This window comes from Phaethon lepturus, unplaced genomic scaffold, assembly GCF_000687285.1.
Source record: "Phaethon lepturus isolate BGI_N335 unplaced genomic scaffold, ASM68728v1 scaffold55394, whole genome shotgun sequence".
In the NCBI taxonomy this organism is placed as follows: domain Eukaryota; kingdom Metazoa; phylum Chordata; class Aves; order Phaethontiformes; family Phaethontidae; genus Phaethon; species Phaethon lepturus.
In genome coordinates, this window is record NW_010536627.1 from 1 (window position 1) to 11558 (window position 11558).

General features: G+C 36.1%; 1 protein-coding gene across 1 annotated transcript; it reads right to left on the reverse strand.

Moving 5' to 3' along the window:
• Window positions 1–722: 722 nt before the first annotated feature.
• LOC104620100 (GTPase-activating Rap/Ran-GAP domain-like protein 3) lies at window positions 723–11270 on the reverse strand (the record flags this gene model as incomplete). The annotated part of the gene is made up of 10 exons (XM_010286210.1): window positions 11239–11270; window positions 10426–10495; window positions 8341–8415; window positions 6845–6944; window positions 6256–6374; window positions 5394–5458; window positions 2849–2912; window positions 2559–2585; window positions 2063–2138; window positions 723–826 (listed from the first exon to the last, which is right to left on the reverse strand). Coding segments are annotated over exons 1-10 (732 nt in total), but the record flags the coding sequence as incomplete, so codon positions are not given.
• Window positions 11271–11558: the final 288 nt, after the last annotated feature.

The window sequence follows — 11558 nt, forward strand, 5'->3', positions numbered from 1 at the left end:
AATAATAATAATAATAATAAATAATAATAATGCATACATAAGAAAACAGTAACACAAGTAATTTGCAAGTAATTTTAGGTAGATCATTATGGATGTGTGATGTATAGGTAAATGCATGTGCTCATAAAGTAATGTTTTCATCTTATAATACATAGAAAGGTTCAAGCAATAGATGGCAGCACATTTGAACAAGTACCCAAGAACCCACCTAGTCAATCTACGAGAGGGCAATGGCAGTGCTTTAGAGTAAATGCACAAAGCTTGCCATTAACATGCTCACATGAGGAATTTCTTTCAAGCTACATGAATCGCTACCTGAGCACGAGCTGTGTGTTGCATATGTGAGTATTCTGATAATTCACACACAAGTCTAATTCCCAATCTTCCTAAATTCTTTGAGGGAATTACAGTTGCAGCAGTGAAGCTCCACTAGTCATCTGAATAACACAATACTCAATCACTTCTCAGACAATCAATTTTGACCTTCTTTGCAAGTGTCTTTTGTACCATAATAGAGATGAATATGATGCATTGTCTTCTAAAAAACATCATTAAATTTTCAGCATTAGGTATAATATTGAGACAAAAAATATAGCAAAAGTCTTAAGACTTAGATTTCTACAATATTAATAGAGAAAAAACCCCCAGAACTCCCCCACAACTCCCAAACCCAACCCCCACAAAAAAAAAAAGAAAAAAAAAAAAAAAAGAGAACCATGTACCTGCTGCTTGTTATCTCTAGAATATGGTAGCATGGTTGAAACATGGAACATAATTTCATGCCCTTGAAAAACTGTATAGATGGAACAGGTTCCTGTTGTATCATCTGCAAGGGAAGACAACATTCTCAGCAGCAGTATGTCCTTTCAGCTTTCTAAAGATCAAAAGATATTTTAGGTCCTTCTACCAAACCTTCTTTAGTCATCCTTTTTAGAAAATGTCCACACTGCATGTTTTACTTGGGTCCAAACCTGAGTTGCAACCTAATCTGCATATTCACACCCTTAAAACCTATGACGTCCTTCACCTTGCCTCCTGAAATCGCACACGGTTCTGCAAGCCATGATGCCCTACTATCATGAAGCAAGTAACATGTCAGGTTGTTCTTCACTCCATTCCAATATAAAATGAAACTGTTCTCCTTGAAAATACAGGTCACACAAATACTTTTCTTCAACTATGTTGCATACCAGTGATTTAAGCTAACCTGACTTTTTCCTGGTGAAGCAGAGCATTTAGCACGCACATGAGAAAGTCTGCTTTGGGATTGTATTACTTCTACAATATATACCATATATGTGCAGGCAATATATACCATGTGCATGCAATAAGCAAAAACATTTATATTGCAGCTGCCCCCCCTTTTTTTGCTTCAGATGAGTTCTTACTTTTGGTGTCCAGTCCTCCTCTGTAGCCTGTCCAGCCTTTCAAAGTAATTGTGTCACCCAAGAGATGCAAAAATCTGCGAAAGCTTTCACTTCCAGTTTCTACATGTGGAAGAGAGAAATGTTACAACAGAAAAGCACGTGTACTAATAGAACACTTATAAAAAAATAAACAAAATACAGGAACAGGTCTTGCTCCCAGGACACGAGGACCAAAGTTTCAGATGCATTAGTTCTTCCTCATGTCATCCAAGCTTTCTACCTTTACAGAAACAGCATCCCAGCCTTGCAGAATAGGCATCACCATGTGACATTTGACAGCAACCTCTTTTGCTAACTCCAAGACACTGTTCAAGTGCAGAGAAGAAAGTGATCATGCTGCAAAAACGTAAGAGTGAAAGAACTAGAAACAACAGTGACTTTTTGCAGGTAACATGAGTCACCTCCTTCAGCTGCTTCCTTTTTCTAAATCTTATGTTGCATAGTCTATTTCTAGAAAAGAAAATTCAGTATCTAAGTTGTAATAGTAGGTTTCCTACAGCAACCTTTTATAGAAATAAAAGACTTTACACTACAGTTTTTCATCCAACATGAACATGAAACCTAACAACACTACTGTTCACAGAGCCTTTTTATTCAGATGAATAAAACAATTAAGAAAAAGGCAAAAAACCCACCATTGCTGAACATTTCATCATCTGTAAGCTGCCCATCCTTAGCATAAAGGACTCCAAATTTAAAATTCACAGATCCCTGAGAAAAAACCACAAATATCATATGATAAAACAATCTAACAAAACCCCTAAAACAAAGTTTTCTCTGAGGACTTTTATATATGTACCTCTGTATACATCCTACACACGGGAATATGTATTTCATATCAACTCCATTACATGCTCAGGTAGCGAATACCTTATAATTTACCTTTGATCATAGATTATTAATTTTATAATATACTATGTTTATAATATACATATCTATTAATACGATATATTAAGTTGGTGCTTAAAAATTATTTTTGATCTCATATGTTGCAAAGAAATACTCCTTTTTTTTACTGCAATAAGTAATTGATTTCTAAGTTGTCACAAGTATGTCACTGCAAATATTTCAAATACAAAGCTGTATTCGTTGAACAGGTCTGTGAACTAGGAGTGGTAAGTTTACATTTACCTCTTGCTCTTCAAGAACCAATAAATCCTGTAAACAAAACAGTATCTTTAGCACACTGGTATTAAACATAACACAAATAAAACTATAACATCCTTGTATATTTAAGTTTTGTTTTGAAGTGGCCAGTTCAACTGATAAAGACCGTTTACTTTGCAGTATCATGTAACCCTATTCATCTTTACTACGCTGCTACTGAAAGAAACAAACTAGTAGCATTTCTACTTAATGACTTATTTTTCCAGAAAATAATAAAGAAAACCAAACAAACAAAAAAAGAAGTCACCTCCTACCTTTTGTATCTCAGGTTGAAAAATTTCCCTTGGGCTCTTCTCAAATTTGTCAAGACTCATAGCACTGAAATGCAAATGAAATGCTGCTTTATAGAAGGGCAAGTACACATTTCAACATTAAACCACTAACTGGTTGCAGTTAGAACCGGTTACAAAAGGAATTGTTCGAAGAGCCTCTTTTACATGGAATGTTTTGTGGAATAGCCATTTCTCTTCCACAATACTAATCTCCAAGACTTCCTAAAGTTCTTTTGGATTTTAAAAACAGAAATTAGTAAGACCCTGCATGGAGATCAAGTTTAAATTTACTTTATTTACTTATAAAGCACAGAGCTTTATTCAGTCACCCTTCGCTTTGGCTTTATACATAATCATTGTGAGTATTTTAGACTGACTCAATAAGCTATTCTATTTTGTAAGGTTTTCTTCTCTCTCTCCTGAAATAATTAAGGGCAAATCAAATGAAGAACAAGCAGTTCAGCATCAAATTCACATGCCAAAGATCCACAAACAGAACAGAAAAATGCATTTAAATAAGAAGCAAGATCAACTGCCTCAATAAACAGAAATACCTAATTTGTAGCTTTTTTTCCTAACTAATTTTTCTGCATTTACTATATTTTTGCCCATTTTTTCCCCCAGCATTAGGTTATAGAACTTAGCAGCATGTCATGGAGTGCTGAATGCAGTATGTCTGGGGCACAGTGAACTAACAGGGAGTTCAAATCTGATGCACCCTTCCATCATTGCTTATGCTAAATGACAATGCAGACAAGGATTTGCTTTAGTTCCTTTTGAAAGAGATTAAAATGTTCCAATTAATTAGAAAAATGGGTTTATTAATGAAACCAAAATTCTTTGAGACAGTACCTAGATGGTACTGTCACACCGGCTGTGAACAGGGTGAAACATCAAAGGAGTATCAATCAGGCCTGAGGGAAGGCTCAAGGACCATAAACGCAAAAGAATAGTCAGGGAAGAGATTTTAGTCCAAGCCCAAGTGGGCAAAATGAGATGACATTTACACAGCTGATCGCAGGTGGCACAGACCCTGGGCGAAGTGGGGAACAAGGTCTGAAACAAGCCTGCATTTCCCTCTGTAAAATACTGGAGCATCATAGCATGAAATACATGAGGGTGTTTGAGCAAGAGAGTTATGACCCTAGCTAACAGAAGACAAAGCTGCTCCACTCTGGGATGCCCGACCAAAAACGTATACACGGGTAAGAGTGGAGGGAGAGGCTAGGTTAGAAAGGGATGTTAGGAAGAGATATTTCAGTGATTGGTGGGCAGACATGGAAGACCAGGTGTTTATGTAGGTATAGCATGCAGTACTGACAACTAGGAACACTATTCAAGACAGTGCTGTAGGAGTTGCAAGAGGGGACTTAGCTCATCTCAATGAAGAAGATGAAAGAGATAGGAAGTCTTTTCAACTCACCATCTTGACACTCAAAACCAGAGCCACTACCCTGGAAATCAGAATTAAGAAGTGAGGCTCTATGGCCTGCTACTCTCTCTGGCAAATTCAGTTGTCTGAGGCCTCTCAGAAATCTTGTGCAGTTGTACAAAAATCCAGACCTGGTGATACTGACTTCACATCACAACACACACCCTGTTCCCAGAATTCTCCTCTCACATCAGCACCGGCAGCGTTATCCAGTGGACCAGCTTCAACCAAGCAAGAGACATTTGCTGATACTCTATAGAGATCAAAAGTTTTGAAGATCTGCAGACTGCTCATTTATCTGGTACACACTACCTGCTCAGTAAGTGAAGGTACTTTATATGGGTTTCTAGAGGAGGTAAAACCCTTACAGAAGATGCATTTTAAGACATTGTCAGTGAGGTATTTGAGAAAACACACCACATGATTAGATGGTAAAAATTGCGGACTAAATTTGAATGAACACTTTGCAAACAAGTGCTCTGACATTTCACCTGATTATAATATTGAAAGAAATAGAAATGGCGTTGGGCTTTATATTCTCTTCTGCCACAAAAGAGGCAGGACAGAGTATAAGCATGCCCATACAGGCTCTGGCTTGGGGAAGGAATTTTCTTGGCTTCACTGACAGTGTGTATAACACACCTATAGTGAGACTTACATGGAGACAATCAACTGAAGAAATAATTCTTGGTTTCTGCCCTGTTAGCCTTCTCCTGCTACGGTCACACAATAACCACTTCTCCAGTCAAAATCTGCTGTTCCTTAGAAATATTTTTTTAAATTAGATAGACAATAAACAGACCTTTCTCAACCACTGCAGTTCTACTTAGCACCTGTTTTCCAATTAACTTGAAAATAGTCCCTCTCCTGAAAAAAAAGAGCTAAGATTTTTTCTCCATTTTAAGTTGTCACTTTATCTATTCTAGAACAGGCTTTAAAACCATTTTTTGCTGCCTTGAATGATTAAGATTTGTAAAACTGTTTTTACTGTTTTTATAAATCTATCGTGAAAACCATGTGCAACGCAAGTTCTGAATTACAGGAAAAGATGTACAGACAAATATCTTAACTGATAACTTATTTGTAAATACATACCTTAATATAGATTTCACTGATAATGTCTTTGTGGGACTATAAGGGAGACATATTTTCTGAGTACCCTATAAGAAAAAAAGCTAGGAGATATTACAGGACACACTGACTTTTTCTGTATATTCAGATAGAAATAGTAATAAAAACAATTAAGTAAAAAAACAAAGAACAAAACCGTGCTAGTTTTACTTAGTCATATTTACTGCTAGGTTGGAGAGGGGGAAGAAAGAAGAAGAAAAACTGGATGTGAAAATACATGGATGGTGCAAAATTATTTTTTACTTAGTTTTGATTACCTTGGCATGTGGTATGAGGGCTGCTGAAACTAGCAGACAAACTATTTCTTTAAAAAAAAAAGAAAAAAAAAAGAAAAAAAAGTGAAGCATGCATACATACAGGAGAGTTTTAAATCAAGTGCCTAGATAAAAGGCTCTTATGGAACATTAACTGAAAAAAAAATCATTAAACAATATTAGTGAAACCAGTATCACACCTGCCTATTTTCTTAACTTTGTATAAGAAAATCCTAAAAAGAGTAGAAAGTTATTGCCTAAATTGATCACAGGACATAACCAAGAAAAACTTAGGCAACATTTCTAAAAATAACACAGTGTTGCCGGTAAGAACAATTAAAAAATATATAGCATCACAGATTCCTGTCAGAAAGTTTAGTATAATTTTATCTACAAAGCTAGTTTAGTTCTATCTACTACGATAGAATTATATGTTCTTTTTGTATAAAATGAAAAATATGTGTTAAATATTGAAATTCTGAAGAAAGCAAAAAAGTGTATGATAAGCATATCCAAAACAAACAAGCAAACAAACAAAAAGTCAGAACAGCAGTTAAATATTTGTTTCTTACTGTTTTTCTCCAAAGTATTGAATGGTACTGAGGAACACGCTGATTATTTTGGTCAGACAGTACAACAGACAGAAAGAAAGGGTTCTTCTCTGCATCTGTACCTATATAATTCTGATGAACTGTTAGGGAAAAACAAGAAGCATTATCAACCATAAAGAAGACACACACACCCGGTCACGTGCACCCACACAGAGACACACATGCATGCACACAGAGAGATATGTGTATAAATGTGTAAGTATATGCATTCATATCTAAAAATATGTACTTATCTACATAAATAACTATGTATTTATATACAGAGATGTGTGGAAAAAAAACCAAACAAGAGGTAGGTACAGCCTTCAAGGCCAAGAAGGGTTTCAAAACATCCCTTTTTTGTAGCAGGGTTTCCGCCGCTTACAGAAACCCATCCTCTGTCTTCAGGTGAAAAACACATGAAACAAGAACTTGTTTTCAGTACAGGATGTAAAATGTATTAATACTAAATTAATACCATACTTTTTTCCATATTTAAATAATAGCAACTCAAAGCTACATTGCGTTTTCATTGACCAAAATGTCAATCCATTCGCAAAAAGATAATTACCTTTCCCTAAAAAATACTTGAAATACCATCTTGTATGATACTCTGGGTTTTCTAAATGCACATCTGTTCTGTGCCACGTACCCGGAGTGTAGTCTGTATTCTGAAATAGAATTGGGAGACCATTAGATCAAATGCCAAGTGATAAAAAAAGAGAATATAATACAGGCAAAAGCCAATCAAGAGTGGCTGGTTCACCAGAGAGTTTTAGCTGTATATTGTTTTTTAAAAAGCAAAGAATTAGGCTGAAGTCAGTTGTTGTGCAGCTGAAATTCAAATTTCTCCCTCTCCTTTTTTTTCTTTTTCTCTTTCTAAGTAACTACAGTCTTTTCCTAATAAACCACCATTACAGGTAACAGCTTAGTATTCCACTGAAAAGAAGATACTTCAATGTGGAATTTGAAGACCAGTGTTTTTAAAACTTAAAAATAATAAATTAACAAACAGAATTCTGCCTCCAGGCTTCATTTTGTCAGTTCTTCCCAAAATAATCCTCAAGGACTCCTCACTAGACCACAGCATGCTCTGGAAACTCTTCAGTGTTGTTTCTGGACAGACTGATTAAGGTAAATTCCCAAGCATCCCTCATGTCCTTTTTCCACTAAGGATTAACATATGCAGAGAAACAGCCATTTTCCTTATCCATTCACCACGTAGCCATTCATCACCCACTCGGAGAATCTTTCTGTGATACGAGCTAATCAGCTTTCTGAACTAAAGTCAGTGTACAGAACATGATGCCATGGAGAGTCAATGCAGAATAGTTAAGATTGCTATAAACTCTGCACCCAGTGCTGATGCAAGCAGATGATCAGATGTAGTTTACTGTTAATATTAGTTCAATACAAGCTTACCAAGACCTTATATATATTTCAAGAATATGAGGTCTTCTTTCTTTCAATATTAAGATGATATTTACAACTGAAAGAGTTTTGCTAAGGAAGATAAAAAATGAAGATTAAGTAGAAACCTAAGTGTCACTGGAGTGGTTGTAGGGACACATCTCAAGTTTAACAGCACAGGAATCTTGAGGCTCCACTCAGCTTCTTTATCTCTTATTTATATAAGCATAGCTGCCAGAAGACAACTAAGGGGGAAAAAATGAAGCTATAACCTCTTCACACTGAGGAATAAACTTAAAAGCATAAAGGTCAGCTTGAGCATAACAGTTTCACCAGGACACCAATATAAAATTCAAAGTGTTATTCAGAGGATAAGATAGGTATTTTTCTTCTAACATGATCACATGAGCAAAATGTTACCCAAACTAAACAAAATACCAGCTTTTCCCTTAAAAAATTGAAAGAAGAGCTAAGCTAGACTTTGGGGGGAAAAAAACCCACCATCTCCCTCCTCTTAGATTCTTACACTCTCATGTTGTTTAGCATTTTTCAAGTCCTCTTCCTTAGTAATTGACTGCAAACACATCTTTCAGTGGTGAAGAATAACTGAAGCTGAATTATTTTTTCAGCTTTCTATGAGTATCTTTAACTACTTACCTCACCAGAGGAGCCGTTTTCCACACGGAACCGTCCAGCTCTTTGAATAGCTCCATCAGCATCACTAGATATAAGCTATAAGAGAGTATAATACAGAGGTTCTAGTTCCACAAATAGCCATATGATCAGCAATCAAAGCTTACTATGGTTTCTTCTTCTCCCAGGCATCATATGACTACCCACAGAGAACGGGTCAGCACAGCTATTACTACTTTGACTACAGATTTGGAATGACCCAATTATAACTCTAAGGAGGCATGAGCGGGAAAGCTGTTTACTCTTTTGGTAGATCCCAGTACTAATCAGAAACACTGCTGTCTCAGATTTTGGCTGCACCAACACACAGAAGGCCTACAGAGGGACTTGTCTGCTCTCCAGAAACTAATCTTGAAGCTTGCTCCTTTCAAAACAATAGGTCTTACAGACATGATGATTCTTGTCCTCTCAGCCTTGCTATGCCTAAATCTCTATGTGTTGGCAGTATTACTGGGACTAGCAGTCTTTTACTGCATTTTATTTATTGATGTTTTCAGAAGACAGAGAGCAGCAAGAATCTCCAAACATAATAGAATCTCCAAACATAATACTCAGCGATGATACTGAACATCAGATAGGTACATCATCATAAGGTACAGGAGATGTCCTGGTCTGCTTCCAGCATCAATATCAGAAAATACAGCTTGTTTTCAGCTGAAGACTTCAACAGTTTCATAAATACTCTAGAAAGACTGCCTGGTCTTTTTACAAGGGAATCCAGGGATTCCCAGAACACTGAAACTGTCATTAAAAAAGCTCTTGAGAAGTCAGTAAAACATGATAACATGACAATTCTGATGTGTTCAGCAACACTGCTTAGGATCCCTACAAGAGAAGAGGAGGAGAATGCTGCCAATGATATTGCATGTTACTCCTCTCAAAACTGTAAAAAATGAAGTTGTCACATATAATATCAAATGTATATAATATCAAACAAATATAATATCAAAACGGGATCTGAACAACAATAACACAATTGCTTCCCTCTAGCAATCCATGTTACTCTAGGATAATACTTTCTCCCTTTACTTGGTGGAAGTGTTATCACAACATTTTGAAGTTCTCTTTGCTCCCTGCTTTGAAGCTATCTGAGGCTGCGACAGGAATAAAATAACATGGCAAAAACTCCAACACATCCTCGTGCCTTATATAAACTGTAAGAGAAATTATACAGACAACTGGTCCTAGCAACCTGATTTAGGCTTTCATATAGATAACCTGGTTCTTGCAATGCAACTTCCAGCAACTAAGCAACCAATTTACACCAGATTTACATACATATTAATAAATATACTATCCAAGAATTTTAAATTACAACTATAGCTAGTAGAAAATTAGTGATTTCTTCCCACAGTAAGAGAGCTGGCGTTCAGTTTCTTCACCGCTCCCCACTTCTGTTTTCCTATAGTAAGATTACATAATTTCATTATGGCCTTTACGAGCGATGTTATTTTAACTGCTGACATACTGCTATTTTCACAGCGGAGAAGAAATCTACATATGAGAAAAACAAAGTGCCAACTTAATCTTTGAATTCAAAGAAAATGCAGAATAACTGACATATTTTAGGGAACAGCTTTCAATATCTTTGTTCTGACTAGTTCTTTTAATTTTAAACCCTCTCTCATTACTCTGAGGCATGTACACATACAATCACATACACACATATGTATGTACACACATGAGCACGCACACAGCTTTTAACTCATATAATTGCAAGTACTTAATCAAATACTGCCCAAATATTTTGCAATCTTCAGCTTATAAGAGGAAAAAAGGCTCAATTTCCATCTGGGAGTAAACACGGTATTTATATAACACTTCCTGTCTTGTTATGATAAAATACTCATAAAGAAGGTAGTAAAAAGATTTCCTAGCACAGGTCTAATGTATCTATTCTGATGTCTCTCTCTATTACCCTGTAACTTCTGAGTCCAGCTTAGAAAGCACATTTTCCAAACTAGATCAAATTTTTTACCCGGAAATGAAAAGGATTTGAGCTTTACATTACAAGATGCTAAAATCGAAGGACAGGCTATATAAACTTACAAGCTCCACAGATCCATAATGCTTTCTGCTAAACTCTCCGCGTCTGCAACCCAGATCTTCAGAGACAGAGCTGGAATAGAAACACTTCATCAGTGTACACAAGTCAACTAGCCTTAGACCTCCTGCAAACTTGATGCCTTGAATAGGACACCACGCTCAATAAGCTCACGCTTAGGATGTTGCTACTGTTTTTTTCAGAGTCTTATTTTAGCCTACACACAAAGAGAAACTAAACAATTACTTTAATTCAAAAGCATAAGGAAAGAACAGCATTTCATAGGTTTCCTCCCCCGCAACCTTAACAAAGGTGAAATTGTCAAGCAAGCAAAAGTAATCCTAGAATGTGAAGTTCAAAATCTACACACATTACTGCATACAGTCTCATATCATCATGTCACATTATGCGCACCACTACGTGCTTCACGAGGTCGAAACAGAGAGCAAACACCTCCTTAACTACAAACACTAAGACTCCTGCCTTTGCAATGGGGATATACATGTTACACATACAGGATAAATAACAATTTAGATGCAAATTTAACATAAACCTTGATTACCCAGTCTGTATGTACCAGGGCTAGCAGCTCAATCCCTCCATCATATTCCAAATTTACAGTTGGCCCTTCAGTCAGCAGTAATGAAAATAAAGGCATTGAATTTTAATGGAAAAAAAAACAAAGCAAAAAAACCAACCAGAAACCCTCCATCCAGCAATAAGAGATTAAGTTTTCTGAGAATTATCAGTACTGTAAATTGCAATGTTACATCAATAAACAGAAGAAATATCTAAATTTTAATGCAACATCCTCATACACGCTTCTTGACTGTTGGAGATACTGCGACATTGGACGCTGAAACATTTTAATTTTTAGACACTTTTCTATTTGGATTTGTATTTACAAATACTATAAATTTATTAAACATGATCAATATTTCTGAGTTCTGTCTACTTGGATTCCATGTCTTCACCCAAGGAGAAGCAATACAAACAAGATGTATCTAATAAAACTTTAAAACACACCAAAATAATTCCAGTATTTGCTTCCAGTATTTGCTTCCAGTATGTAAATTATGTGGGAAGGATAGGAACATGACAATAACAGTAATTTTAAAGGACCCACACACCAAAGCAG